Source organism: Mchenga conophoros, linkage group LG20, assembly GCF_057382185.1.
Source record: "Mchenga conophoros isolate Kocher_MC1m ecotype Shallow Benthic linkage group LG20, M_conophoros_male_GT1.1, whole genome shotgun sequence".
In the NCBI taxonomy this organism is placed as follows: domain Eukaryota; kingdom Metazoa; phylum Chordata; class Actinopteri; order Cichliformes; family Cichlidae; genus Mchenga; species Mchenga conophoros.
Genome location: NC_140545.1, coordinates 19813518 through 19828739, shown reverse-complemented (window position 1 = coordinate 19828739; position 15222 = coordinate 19813518). Strand labels below are relative to the sequence as shown.

Here is a 15222-nt window from a genome sequence, read left to right as displayed (position 1 = left end):
ACAAAATCCTTGTGTTGGAAAATCTGGTTATTCTCTCCAGATGTTTTTCTCTCATAACCACCACACGACACTACTTCTCATTTTTGTCTTTTAATTAACAATTTTAAAAAGATTCAAGGCCATTTTTAGTTTTATATAATAGTGGAAAAGAAGTGTACTGGTATTGATTTTGGTATTGATGTTTGTAGATGATGCTGTGATCTGTAGTAAGAGTAGCAAGCAGGTGGGAGAGACCCTGGAGAGCTATGGATGCTTTATAGAGAAAAGGAATAAATATCAGCAGAGGCAAAACGGAATAATGCAAGGAGCAGAGGCTGGGAAGGTAGATGAGTTTAAGTGCCTAGCTTAACCATCCAAAGTAACACAGTACATGAACGGTGAAGAAATTAGTGCAGGGAGGGTGGAGCACATGGTTTGTGACAGAAGGATAGCGTGAAAGGGAAGGTTTACAAGATGGTAGTGATGAAAGACAGGAGGCAGACCTGAAGAGATTAGGATTTGCACTGAGAGAGTGGACAGGATTAGAAATGAGAACATCAGAGAGACAGTTCAGGTCGAGCAGTTTGGAGACAAAGTTAGAGATGGTTTGGACATGTGCAGAGGAGGGATGGTGGGTATACTAAAGAAAGAATGCTGAATATGGAGCTGGTAGACAGGAAGACCTCAGAGAAGATTAATGGATGTAGTGAAGGAGGATTTCAGAGGGTTGATGCAACATGGGAGGACGCTACAAATAAGGTGAGATGGAGGCAGATGATCCGCTCTGGCAACCCGTAAAGGGAGCAGCTGAAAGAAGAAGAAAACATTTAATTCCGAGCCTCTGAGACCTCTGGGCTGTGTTTAAAAATTTCAAATTCCTAGACAGATGAGTCAATACATTTGTTAAACCCACCATTTATTGTAGTGCTGTGCAGCGCCCAAAAATGTGAATCTTTAAGTATGTAGAGACAAAACAAAACAGTTTTGCACATTTATTGCATCATGAAAACTAAAATGTGTAGCACACCAGCTTTATTAAACAATAACGCACACGGTGGGGCTGCTCACCTGTATCGCTGGGCACATAGGAGCCCAGTGATACAGGCTCCTATGTGCTGCGTGTAATATTAAAGCAATGAAATGCAAAGGTGATTATTCTTAAGTGGTTCAAAACTTTGCAGCTAATTTCCGTTTTATCCTGGCCCATATTTACTTTTCTGGCTTCTTGCTTTTAGCCCATTAATGTGAAGAAAGTGGGCGAAGGTTCAAGTAAAGTGTGAGTTCACTTGCTTCTTAATCCTATGCCTAAAATGAATAGAAAGCTATTTATTTTTCTATTTCAGGCAAAGGCAAAGATGGTGTGTGTCAAAACCGAGCTGCAGCTGAACTTGTTGCCTTCATATTAACCATAATTACAGATGTGCAAGAAGACTATCACGTAAGACCATAATTACAGCCTTCAGCTTCCTTTCATCCTCTCAAGATTTACTCAGAGGCAGTTGGCAAAGTTGCATCCAATAATATTATTGTCATCCACTTGCTAAATGCCAAACCTGAAGCCTGCATTTTATTTTAAAGCTGGATATATCAGAGTTTCTGACCTCCCAGCTCTAGTTTAATGGGATCTGCGCACCTTGGGTTCACTATAGGCAGAAGTGGAAGTTATGGCATGGAGCCCTAATCACTCAAAATACTTTCCTTTAATAGTCAAAGGAGCTTGCAAAGAAAAGCGTCTGGACTTCTTTAAGTTACTTGAAGACGTTTCACCTCTCATCCGAGAAGCTTCTTCAGTTCTAAGGTCAAATGGTGGAGAGTCCCAGATATAAACCTAGTGGGAGTGTCCCACTACGATGGCCTGGATGACTGAGAACCTTCACAGACATATTTTCCTTTAATACATTTTTCCTGCTTTCAGAGTGACTTTATTCCACAAGATCTTTGTCGATTCATCAGACTGTAACTGGAAAATGTTTTGCTGAGCTCAGTAAACGTATGAAAATCTCCAAACCTGCAGGTTTGATACGTAAAACGAGTGGCTCGTGTTATCTCTACCAAACATGCACAGCGGATTTAAAGTCCACCTTATTGACACATGATTCCACCAATCACAGCGAAGCACCGGCACCGCTCAGCCAATCAAAGTTGCCGACGCCGAGCCCGACCTTTCTGCGGCCGAACGATATTTCAGAGAGAAGCGTGAGTAAAAACATCTTATTTCTTTACATGTAAATGTTTGAATTTGGTAACGTGGACTACGGGAACAGGTTTATTTTCACTGTGTGTGAATTTAGAGCCACAGCCCGGGCTCGACCTCACGTAGCTTAGGACGGGCTGTGGGATGCAGAGTCATCTGTGAGGGGCTGGAGGCTGCTCCTGTCCCTGTTGTTATTATGGAAGCAGTGGTTTAACTCCAGCTACATTATCAAATATGCATCTAAACCACAGTCTTAGTTAGATTTACAGTGATCACGATGATGTAGCAGAGCTGTGTTAATCCTTAATGCTTCTAACACAATGACACGTTTACATTAAATTGGCTGTTAGGCTTCAAAAATCCAAATGCAGACCAGAATGAAGGTCTGCGATGATTGTAAATGCTGGGTAATACTAGTCTTCATCGTGGTTACACAGCGTTTCATCCAATGCATGAGCAGGGTGTGTGTTATAAAGCTGCAATGATTATACTTCAGAACAAATCCCACAAATGGATTTAGCTTTCAGGTATTGTCTCAGTCAGAACTATCAAACATTTACCTGCTCTAAAATGTGAGAATTTATGCTGATAATATATTGCCGAGAATATTTTATAATTTCAAGGACTCTAGGTAAGGAGAAAAAATATCCTACCTGATGGAAATCAGAATAAGGACAGAAAATTGACTGAAAAGGTTGCCAATCAAAAAAATGAGAGAGGTGTGTTTGTAGGAATAAAGGTGAGACTTTCAGACTATGTAAGCTGTCAAGCATGGTGGTGGTAGCATCGTGCCCTGCAGCTTTTGTGCAGTCAGTTCGCCACACAAAGTGGATGGAACAATGAAGAAGTAGGACTATCTCCAAACCTCACTTTGGTGTAGACTGATCTGTAGCGCCTACCAGAGTGGGGAGGTTGGAAGAGGTCATCAGACTCATGACCATCGTGTCATCGCAAACATCACAATCTGCAGACAGCCCTTCTGAGGTGCTGTCATTTGTGAACAGGGAGAAGAGTGCTTAGAGGGTTCAAAATAAATAGAGCTGCTCCTTGCATATAAAAGCCTCTCATAAAAGGAACGAGTGTGAAGTTTGGTGTCATTTTCATTTTATGATGGACAGATCAGAACTAATATTTTTAGTGCGATGCTAGAAAACAGAGATTGAAGCTGCTTTCCCTTCTGCTGTGCTTGAATGTGAAGCTTCACTTAAAGTACAAACAAAGTTTATAGAGACTTCTTGTTGTAGCGTGGGTAAGAAGATGGAGTTAGATGGTCGGTGACCAGACCTCGTCGATACAGAGAGGCTGGGTGTGCTGTGCAACGTGATGCATCGCCTCAATGTTCATGATAAACAGAGAAGGTTGAGTTTAGTTTGAATGCAAAGTCACAAAATAGCTAATCAAAAGGATGAAATATAAAAAAACCAAATGAGAAAAAACAAATATATTATGTAATCTGTACTGCTGTGATCATCTTATCTGCTGCAGACAAACAGATGTTACAAAGAAAGGATCATAGAGTCATAAAATCTGAGAAGATTATTATTTGACTCATTATAAGCACAGAGAATAAGATTGTGGACCATAACATAATTACATGTTATTTTATTCTAATATTTAGGTCACTAAAGCAGCTGTAAACCAGTCAGTGCTTATCACCGTCATCATCATGGCCTCTGGAGCGTTGTTCCCCAGCATGGTGTCTGGGTCCCGCGGCTCCTCCAGTAAGTACCTGGTGGAGTTTCGTGCCGGTAAGATGACCATGAAGGGCAGCACGGTGACGCCTGACAAGCGTAAAGGTCAGGTCTACATCCAACAGACGGACGACTCCCTCATCCATTTCTGCTGGAAGGATCGGACCACCGGGAACGTGGACGATGTAGGTAACGCCATCCAGATGAGGTTAACTGGTGTTTGAATTTCTTAATATCACAGCAGTCATTTCCATTTGCCAATTTAGGACCTGATCATCTTTCCTGATGACTGCGAGTTCAAACGGGTGAATCAGTGCACTACCGGACGAGTCTATGTGCTGAAATTCAAAGCTGGCTCCAAAAGACTCTTCTTCTGGATGCAGGTATGCAGCTGCTCCAGACTCGTCTGTTTACTAATCCTTTGTTTCCCAGCATGTTTTCTCTTTTTATTCAAGCTAAATATAATTATTTCTTACCGAAAGGTTACTGACTTTTCTCCTGAATCTTTCACTAAATTGAAGAAGATTCAGGAGAATCATCTCATGACATCCCAGTTCACTTCAAACCAAGCAGACAAAAACTGGTTCATCTGTTGTGCTGTCCATATAACTGGCCCCTGGGTCATTACATGGAAAATCAGTTCAATTGTCAATTTTTAAAATTCTGTTTTATTTATTTAGGGCCAAATCACAACAACAACCAACAATCAGCAACAGTTGCCTCAACACCCTTTATATTGTCTGGATCCTACAATAATACAGAGAAAACCCCAACAATCAGCCTTCTGCCATGAGCGTTTGAGGGTGAGGGGAGGAAGGCAGGACAAAGACAGGCTGTGGAAGAGAGGCAGAGATTAATGATAACTAACGATTAAATGCAGAGAGGTGTAAAACACACAGTGAGTGAAAAAGAAAGATTTGAAAATCAGATTTGACTGATTTTTACACATAAGAATCCACCTCGTTTCTGTCACCTTCCTTTCACGTAAGCCGATAACAAATCTTCCTGCTTCTGGTTCAGATCCAGCACTCTTTGGTAGTAGGCCAAGTTTCCCTTGGAAGGGATTTTCAGTTTCCAGCGTGAGCAATATTCCCATTCAAGCTGAAGTCATAGGACAGGTAGCTTTCTGTTGACTGCTTAAACAGACCCGGATGCCTTTGGCAGACGTTTAGAGGAAATGAGAGGATACAAAGGATAAAAACGAAGCAAAAAAACAACATTCATGATCTTTTGTTTTTGTGTATTGCAATAATAAGGCTTGTTCTGCTTTACACCTCAAAATGTTAATGTTCAGTAACCCTGGCATTTTGTTTTTCTGATCTCAGGAGCCGAAGACTGACAAGGATGACGAGTACTGCCGCAAAGTGAACGAGTATCTTAACAACCCGCCCATGCCCGGTGCTCTCGGCAGCGGCGGCAGCGGAGGACACGATCTGTCTGCGCTCGGAGGTAACAAACACGCTGTGTCGTAGTTTAAACCTGTCGTGGGTAAGAAGCTGAACTGTCTCACCTTCATGGGTGTCACCTGTCTTCTCTGCTTGCATGTAAAGGTGAGGGTGGCCTGCAGAGCCTTCTGGGTAACATGAGCCACAACCAGCTGATGCAGCTTATTGGACCAACTGGACTGGGAGGGATTGGTGAGTACCTTCATGACTGAGTCCACAAGCTAACAGCGTGAAAACATCTCATTAACAATATCGGTGAGATGTTGAGCTCTGTTTGTGTGATTGACAGGTGGTCTCGGGACACTGGCTGGTCCAGGCTTGGCCAACCTTCTTGGAAGTAGTAGCAGCAGCAGCAGCAGCAGCGTTCCTGCAGCCAGCAACTCCTCCACAAGGTGTCTTATTTACATTTCTGTTAAATATATTGAAGGATTCCAGAATATTTTTGAGGTGGAAAACAAGATAAAATGAGAAGTTCCAATAAAAGGGAAGCTATGAAAGAGAAGGTTTTAGCATCAGTACAGCAGAGCTCAAATGTTGACTATAACCTTAAAAATAACAGTTTAGCCATGAACTGTATATAAAAGATGGACATAGATATGGAGCTGTCACCCAATGATTAGCAAGTTCCCCTTTTGAATCCTTAAGATGAGCAATTTTGACTTTTCTGACACTGAGATTAAAATCACTAAGGTCAGAGGTAAAGTGAGGAGTCTTTTTTTTTTTATATACTTCAACGCTAAGTCGCCACCTGCTGGTCATGAAAAAGAATGCATGTTTACTTTTGCTTTGCAACCTGAAAGCTAAATCCTTCTTTGAGTTCAGTTTGTAATGAGTCATGAGTTTTCTTCCAGAGAAGCTCTGAGCTCCAACTGATATGATTATTTCCAAAATCCCAAAAAGTTGATTCTGTTCATCTGGATGTAGCTTTTTCAATGGGAGAAATGTTTCATCACTCATCCAGTTGACTTCTTCAGTCTCTGCTGACTGCAGGTTTTCCCAGCCTTATAAAACAGTACCTTTGCATAATGACTGAAACTAGCACCACTGGTGAACAACAGGCTGTGAGGTCAGTTCCTTGATCATTAATATGCAAATTGTCATGACCATTGATCAACAACCACTGATAAGTAAGAAAATAAGTAAGTAAAATGTATTTATATAGCACTTTTCAAAAATAAAAATCACAAAGTGCTTTACAATAAAAGACCATTGATCAAAATCAAATCCAAGGACGTACCACAATTCACGGATCACATTAGCTCAGTGGACCAACACATCAAGTTCACCAGGGAGGATATAAAAAATGGCAGGTTAGCCTTCTTATACTGAGATTTCCATCAGTAATCGGGGACATTTAAAAGTTGATGTGTACCGTAAACCAACACAGATGGATCAGTATTTAAGGTTTGACTCTCATCAGCCACTGGAGCACAAACTGGGTGTCATCAGGATGCTTCAACATAGAGCGAACACCATCCCCGCAGACAGAGCGGCCAGGGAAGCAGAAGAACGTCACATCAAGAAGGCCCTGAGTACATGTGGTTATCCCAGCTGGACGTTTGTCAAAGCTGAGAAGGCGCATAAAGAAAGCTCCAGCCGATCCAGGAAATAAGGACTGCTACCGAAGCGAAAACCCTTAGTGATCTCTTATGTGTCAGGAGTATCGGAACATTTGAGACACATTTTCTCTAAACATAGCATCTCTGTGGCTTTCAAACCCCAAAACACGCTGCGCCAAAAATTGGTCCACCCCAAAGATCGGGTCCCCCGACACAAACAGAGTAATGTAGTGTACGCTGTTAAGGGCCAGGAGGATTGCCATGATTTATAAATCAGGGAAACCAAACAACCTCTGGTGAAGGGTTAGGGGTTGTGATTTTACATAATGTTTTGCTAAACATTTCCATCCACAGTCCGTCCACAGCCGTCACCCCAACCTCTACCTCCGCTGCTAGTCGGCTCGGCTCCTCCCAGGTTCCCACCACTCCCATCACTCCCTCTGCCACCTCAGCGGCCTCCCCAACAGCCACCACCCCCTCCACCCCTGCTGTGTCCTCCGTGGCGGCAGCAGCAGCCAACCCCACGCAGCCCATCCAGCTGAGAGACCTGCAGAGCATCCTGGCCACCATGAACGTACCTGCCAGCAGCCAGGGAGGTGAGGATTTGATGGAAGCTTCAGGAAAATTTAACTTTGTTCTCCTAAAAACTGAGATTTGTTTTTGGTTTTTTTTGGTTTTAAATCTGAAAGTAAATGAATAATTAGACCTAATTAGTGAAATCTTCACTAATTAAGCGCCAAATAATTAAGACTGTGATCACAACAGTGTCGCTAATTCTGCGTAATTTTTGCATTATAATTCAGTTTGCTGCAGGAGCACGAATCCCCTGAAAATTCTGCAGGCTGTCGCTGTTTTGATTAAATTTCATTGTGCTGCGCTACATTAGGCACAGCTTCCTGCTGATGTGCTGACAGATTAATATACAAAAAGTAAGATGGCAGAGGAAGAAAAGGGCCAAAGACAGTGTGTGATATTGAATTAAGTTTTATAAGAAAAATTGCACAATATGCCCTCATTAGACATTTTATTAGATACAAATTGCTAGCACCAGATTGGGGCTGGAAACATTCCTTAGAGGTCTGGTCCATATTGACCTGATAGCATCACCTATTGGGCCTTTAGAAGCTGGGTGCACTGTGGTTCTGGTCAGTGCAATGCTTAGATAGGCTGTGGGGGTTAAATGGTTATTAGTTGGTGAATGAACCAACAGAGGTTCTCTCAGATGAAGACTTCCTAACTTACTGTTTGATTCACTCCCAGCACATCAGCATCCAGGCCTTAAACCTGTATTCTTGTGGACTTCATAAGGACAGTAAAGCAGAATATACTTTAGGGATCAGTCAGATCCACCCTCAGAGATAACGTCAAAACCTGACTTGACATACAGGTGATCTCACAGCCACCACTAAACATCTCAGACGAAGATTTTATCTGACTTTGTAACTGAGGAACACAAAGAAGTAAAAGTAGTCACGACCTGAAGCACAGCCTGCTTTATCTTCCCTTTTAACTTTAATTTCAATCATAATTTTACTAAATTAACAATAGTGACTGAGATCATAAAGCCCTTTGAGAGCTCCATTGTTTGACCGTTTAAGCTCCAATAATAAAGATTTTCTATGGCGCTATGGCACAGATGACTGAATTATTACCCTTAAGTCAGAAAGAAACCTCATGATCTAAAGCAGCAATAATCTCACTGAGGCTCAGAATTACAGATTACAGATTCACTTGCATCTAACTGTGCTTGAAAAAAGTGATTTTTGTGTCTCGTATGTTTGAAATATGAATGATAATGTTGTTGTTTGCATTAACCAGTCAGTGTGGGTCTTTGTTGCCCGCAGTGGACCTCGCGAGCGTCCTGACGCCTGAGATCATGGCTCCCATCTTGGCCAATCCTGAGGTTCAGCAGAGGTTGATGCCCTATCTGCCCTCCGGAGAGTCCCTGCCTCAGAGCTCAGAGGAGCTGCAAAACACGCTGAGCTCACCTCAGTTTCAGCAGGTGGATGTCCTGTATAGTTTTTTTTTTTTAAACAGAGAGGAACTGACTGTTCCCTTCAAAGTGATACAGTTTCCTCATTTGTCATTTAAAACTGCTGTAGCTTTGTTCTTCTTTTATTATAGTGTTTGGTTTATGCTGTGTCATATTATATCCACATTTGTTGCACCTGTAGCAGTTTCAGGCTGATAAATGCACACATTTTCCTACTAAACCTAAATATTTTATTATCCTTGATTTCAGAAATTTCATCTGAACTGAGATACGGTGTGTTTGAGAGGATCCGGGTTGTTGGCATTTAGCATCTTGTAGTGGCATTTGTCCTTATTGTTGGTATTTATGGTCTCTCTGCAGGCTATGAGCATGTTCAGCAGCGCGCTGGCGTCCGGGCAGCTGGGGCCTCTAATGAACCAGTTTGGCTTGCCTGCAGAGGCCGTCGACGCTGCTAACAAAGGAGGTCAGTGTTGACTCATGTCGCGCAGAGACGCTGTACCTGATTGTTTCAGCTCTGCAAAACTTAAAGGTCAACAGCAACATTACGTTTTGTCAGCCGTGAAATGTAAGAAACATTTAATAATGTGCAGCAAGTGAGACGATTTTTAAAGCGCACTAACACTGAAAAGTTTGCAGAACGGCATGCAGCTGTCCTAGCGGACGCTCCAAACCTGTTTCAGTCCACACAGACTCGCACGTTGCGATGTTAAAACGTGACAGCATAAAAACCATGCTTACTGCTGTTTGTGGCCTCGATTGTTTTCACATCGACAAATACTGACATCTACAGTGGTGTGCAAAAGTTTGGGCACCCCTGATAATTTTCATGATTTTCCTTCATAAATCATTGGTTGTTTGGATCAGCAATTTCATTTAAATATATCATATAGCAGATGAACACAATGGTATTTGAGAAGTGAAATGAAGTTTATAGGATTTACAGAAAGTGTGCAATAGTAACTTAAACTAAATTAGGCAGGTACATAAATTTGGGCACCCCAACAGAAAATTACATCAACATTTAGTTGACATTTAGCCTCCAAACACTTCTGATCGCTTCCAATGAGAGTCTGGATTCTGGGTGAAGGGATTTTGGACCTTTCGTCTTTACAAAACATCTCCAGTTCAGTCAGGTTTGATGGTTTCTGAGCATGGACAGCCTGCTTTAAGTCACACCATAGATTTTCAATAATATTCAGGTCTGAGGACTGAGATGGCCATTCCAGAACGTTGTACTTGTTCCTCTGCATGAATGCCTTAGTGGATTTTGAGCAGTGTTTAGGGTCATGTTGAAATATCCAGCCCTTCAACTTCAACTTTGTCACTGATTCTTGAACATTGTTCTCAAGAATCTGCTGATATTGATTGGAATCCATGCAACCCTCAACTTTACCAAGATTCCCAGTACCTGCACTGGCCACACAGCCCCACAGCATGATGGAACCGCCACCAAATTTTACTGTGGGTAGCAAGTCTTTCTCTTGGAATGCTGTGGTCTTTTTCCACCATGCATACCGCCTCTTGTTATGCCCAAATAACTCAGTTTTAGTTTCATCAGTCCACAGCACCTTATTCCAAAATGAAGCTGGCTTGTCCAAATGTGCTTAATCATACCTCAAGCGACTCTGTTTGTGGCATGTGCGCAGAAAAGGCTTCCTCTGCATCACTCTCCCGTACAGCATCTCCTTGTGCAAACTGCGCTGAATAGTTGAACGATGCATAGTGACACCATCTGCAGCAAGATAATGTTGCAGGTCTTTGGAGCTGGTGTGTGGGTTGACTATGACTGTTCTCGCCATCCTTCATCTCTGCTTATGTAAGATTTTCCTTGACCTGTCACTTTCGGCCTTAACTAGAACTGTCCCTGTGGTCTTCCATTTCCTCACTGTGTTCCTCACAATGGAAACTGACAGCTGAAATCTCCAAGATAGCTTTTTGGATCCTTCCCCTAAACCATGATGTTGAACAATCTTAGTTTTCAGGTCATTTGAGAGTTGTTTTGAGGCTCCCATGTAGCCACTCTCGAGAGAAGATGCAAAGAGGAGAAAAACTTGCAATTGGCCGCCCTAAATCCAGTCATTTGTCATGACTGGATTTACCTGTGTATGTATGTTAAGGGTCAATGAGCTTACCAAATAAATTCTATGTTTCAATAATTATTGCTAAAGGTATTCAAATGAATAAAACAACAAGGGTGCCCAAATTTATGTACCTGCCTAATTTAGTTTAAGTAACTATTGCACACTTTCTGTAAATCCTATAAACTTCATTTCACTTCTCAAATTTCATTGTGTTCATCTGCTATATGATATATTTAAATGAAATTGCTGATCCAAACAACCAATGATTTATGAAGGAAAAACATGAAAATTATCAGGGGTGCCCAAACTTTTGCATACCACTGTATCTGCTGTGCGACAGAGCCCGTCCAATAAGCTTGTGCTTAGTTTTTTTTATTTACAAGTCAGGTCAAAGTTTATTTCTACAGCACATCTAAAACAAGCTCAGCTCACCAACGTGCTACACGGACGTTAAAAAAGCCATTAGAAGCTATTCTAATGGACGCAAATCTACATGTTTTATTGATATACTGAGAGGTTCAAACTTGACATTAAGGGTACTGGGGAGCTTATCAAATGCTGTCTTTGTGGGAGGAAGACCGTGTTTTAAAGTGAATTAGTGACTGAGCAGGTTCTGTTGCATCGTTCGCTTTGGAGCTTGGCTCTGTGAATGTCTAAGAGCAGTAGGTTTGTAATGTAGCATCAGGGCTCTGGGAGGATTTTAGGGCTGCTCAAGAGGGTGGCGCCAAACCAGTGAGACTCTTAAAACAAGTAATAAAAATTTAAACCAGCCTTGAGGCTTAGGAGACCACCTTCTCTACAAAATATGGTCACCTCTAAATGTGAGGAATCAACGTTGAGTGGAGGGCGGCCAGGATACTAACACTTATGCTTCAAAAGTGAAGTCCAGAAGTTTTCTTTATGGGTTTTAGTATATCGTTAAAAACATATTTTTTTTCAGTTTCTTCTTCTTAGGCTGAGTTTAGTTTTCCATGCAGGTGCATATATATATATATATATATATATATATATATATATATATATATATATATATATATATATATATTCGTATCGATATTGAACCGTTCGATACAGTGCTTTCGGTTCGGTAGGCATATGTATCGAACAATACAAAATTTTTAATTTATTTTATCAACTTTCCTTCTGACGATGCTGTCTGTGTTGAGCGCTCAGTGGATCTGTGTTCGACTACTCCGCCTAGGCTCGACAGTGCAGCCTAGGCGGAGTAGTCGAACGCAGATTCACTGAGCGCTCAACACAGACAGCATCGTCAGAAGGAAGAGTGCAGGGCATTCAGATCTGGCGTTTGGAATTATTTTGGTTTTCATGTGACGTATGACCCTGAAGGTAAGCGAGTCATGGACTAAAGTAAAACAGTATGTTTGCCATGCAATGCTCAATTACATGGGTGGGAGCTAGTGTGTTAGCGCAGTTAGCTCGTTAACATGTTGGCCATCTAGCCCCATGCATGGGGCGATCGGCGGTAGCTCGTTAACGGAGATTTGCCGTGTTGTGGCGTTAAGGTCATTTCAACGAGATTAACCTGAAAGCACTAGTGGGAACACAACGAATATGACTCCACATTTACGCCGACATCATCCTAGTGCAAAGACAAGTGGAAGCAGACAAAAAAAAGCAAGCATGCTACTAACTTTAGCCGAGTCATTTAGACAGCTGTTAGCACATGATTCTCCTTATGCTGCTGAGAATATAGCCCAGAAAAAGCGGATAGTATAGCTTTTATTTTGGAAAGAGCCATTTCTCTGTAATAAACTCTCTTTTCCAAAGATGAGTGATTCCTCAATCAGATACAGGGCTCGCAATATCGCTAGCCCGACGTCCCGGGGCTAGCGATCTTTTCAGTCGGGCTACCAAAATCTATCTCTTCCCTGCCCGTCGGGCTATTGTAGGAAAAATATATGTCAATGCTTTTGCATTCTTTCAGAAATGTAGCTGGGTAATTATGTCATTGGCATCGTGAGCCACTGTCAATATGTGACATATTGAAATCGCGTTTGAATTTGCGCTTGTTTTTTTGCTTTCACTTTGCAATCATGCGAACTGTGTATAGAGAGCGACAGCACTGATCTGTGAGTGATGATAATTTGCGCACCAATTCCTCTGACATCGTCTTATCAATTGTTAGCTTACTATGCAAACATGACAAGTGAAATCTCCTGCAGCAAGCTTAAACATGTGAGAGGTTGATCGCGCAGAGAATCGCTGAGCTTATGTGAGTGCGCGTGTAAAAGCAGCAGGATATATATTTGACTACGATGACCTGGATGACTGAGAACCTTCACAGACAGATATATATTTTAGTTCTGCTGAGCCAAATAAGACAGGTCAGGGTGAAGAAGTGACAGCCAAAGAAAAGCTTACCACAAAACGGAGAAGTTATGACAAATCAGACTATAAGGGAAAAAGAAAGTGCAGCTTTATGGTTTTATGGACAAAAGAATTTCTGTGGCTGCAATATGACGAGCTAAATAACCAGGGCTGCACATAAGTGGTCCGCAGGTGCGCATTCGCTGTCAAAATAAAAAACACGCACAAGGGTTAGGGTTAAATTTAAAAACTGTACTTTTGAGTTAAAATATATATTTATAATTTTAATAAATGACAAATTAAAAAGGCATGAACATTTTTTTTGTATCGAAAAAATATCGAACCGTGACACCAAAGTATCGAACCGAACCGTGAATTTTGTGTATCGTTGCACCCCTAATATATATATATATATATATATATATATATATTATATAAATATATAAAAAATCTGCCTGAATGACAGATGCATAGTTGGTCCATTTATGTGTCGCAACAAATCAGAGGGCACGCTGACGTCCGCGCGGGGCCTCCTGCTCGCCCTGTAATGATGAAATGTGCGTCACTCAGCCTCAATAGAAACTGCCACATTCCTGCAAGGCCTAAATTGTAATACTGGAATGAAAGATGAAAGCCTTTCTGTGCAGGAGCGTGCCAGAAAAAATCTCTCTCATGCGTATGATTTAATGAAGCTGCCCGCTGAGCAGCATGTACTTCGCTGTGCACCTCCAGCTTCTGTTCGTACACAGTGTCGTATGAAATCTGACGTTTCCTTTGTGTTGAGTCCCCACATGGAACAGTCGCAAATTGTTGGAACAAGAATGCTTCAATTCTGTTTTATTTAAGTCTGATTTAATCCTGCTTTAATCAGTTCAGCAGCTGTGCTAATGTGATTGATCATTTGAAAAACTTTAACAATCAGCCTTTGATCAACAAAGAAACACAAAGGAGCTGAAACTGGGCCTTAGTACACCAAGGCAAATATTACATTAGCAATAATCCATGAATAGCTGTAGGTTTTATCTGTTTTAGATCAACTTCATGTGATTTTATTTTTAATAAAAAGTTTCATTTTAAGTTTAGACCAAACTTTGACAGCTTAATTATGCTACTTTATATATTCTTAACAACATTTCACCTGGGTTGATGTTAGTCGACAGACTTTGGAGTTTGTGATTTTTTTTTTTTACACTTAAATATTTGATTGAATAAAAGCAGTTTAATTATATTTTAATAACACTGTACTTGTTTTAAATCCTTAACGCCACAATATTAAAATGCTTTGACACTAACGTTGCAGTAAGAACCAGCGATAGATTAATTTTGTAGTAAACAAATAAAATTATGTTTGCATCTGTGTGAAGTTTTGAAACAAAACGTGTTAAATGCTAACAGAAATAATTTTCTGTCCAGGTAAAATTTGAAATGTAGTAATTGTTTTAACTTTAGTGGAGAAAAGCTCTTTAAACTGTGGATGAGAAATTGCTTCCAGGTTATCATGTAGTTAGCTGAGCAGGTTAACTTCAGCTCCAGCTTTGAATTCTGCTCCTTTATTCTTTCCAGATGTGGAGGCTTTTGCTAAAGCCATGGAGACGGAGACAAAGTCTGATCAAGACGGCGACTCCAAAGACAAGAAAGACGACGATGAAGACATGAGTCTGGACTGAGCGCTCTTTTAAGAAATATTATTATTTAATGTATTTATTTTGCTGCTTAGCTGCCGTTTTATTCCCGCCACACCTCAAGGGTAAAGATTGTGGTTGATGTAGTGGAAAGTGTGACTCCCAGCTGATAGTGCTGTGTTGAATTAATATCTACTGATGTAACTGGGTGAACATGTACTCCACCTGCATGTCAGCTACTAGCCTATCCTGTCCAAACATGAGGGAACAGTAAAAATAATAGAAACACTTGTTAGTGTCTGACTGTTTTTGTTTTAGTAGCCAAGAAGA

General features: G+C 41.2%; 1 protein-coding gene across 1 annotated transcript; it reads left to right on the top strand.

Annotated features, from left to right (window-relative positions):
* Positions 1-1956: 1956 nt before the first annotated feature.
* LOC146550660 (proteasomal ubiquitin receptor ADRM1-like) lies at positions 1957-15180 on the top strand. The gene is made up of 10 exons (XM_085259110.1): positions 1957-2175; positions 3792-4049; positions 4131-4247; positions 5190-5313; positions 5415-5501; positions 5599-5701; positions 7223-7464; positions 8713-8870; positions 9222-9324; positions 14834-15180. The coding sequence occupies exons 1-10, from the start codon at positions 1972-1974 to the stop codon at positions 14935-14937; spliced, it is 1500 nt and encodes a 499-aa protein (XP_085115236.1). The 5' UTR covers positions 1957-1971; the 3' UTR covers positions 14938-15180.
* The last annotated feature ends 42 nt before the right edge of the window (positions 15181-15222 follow it).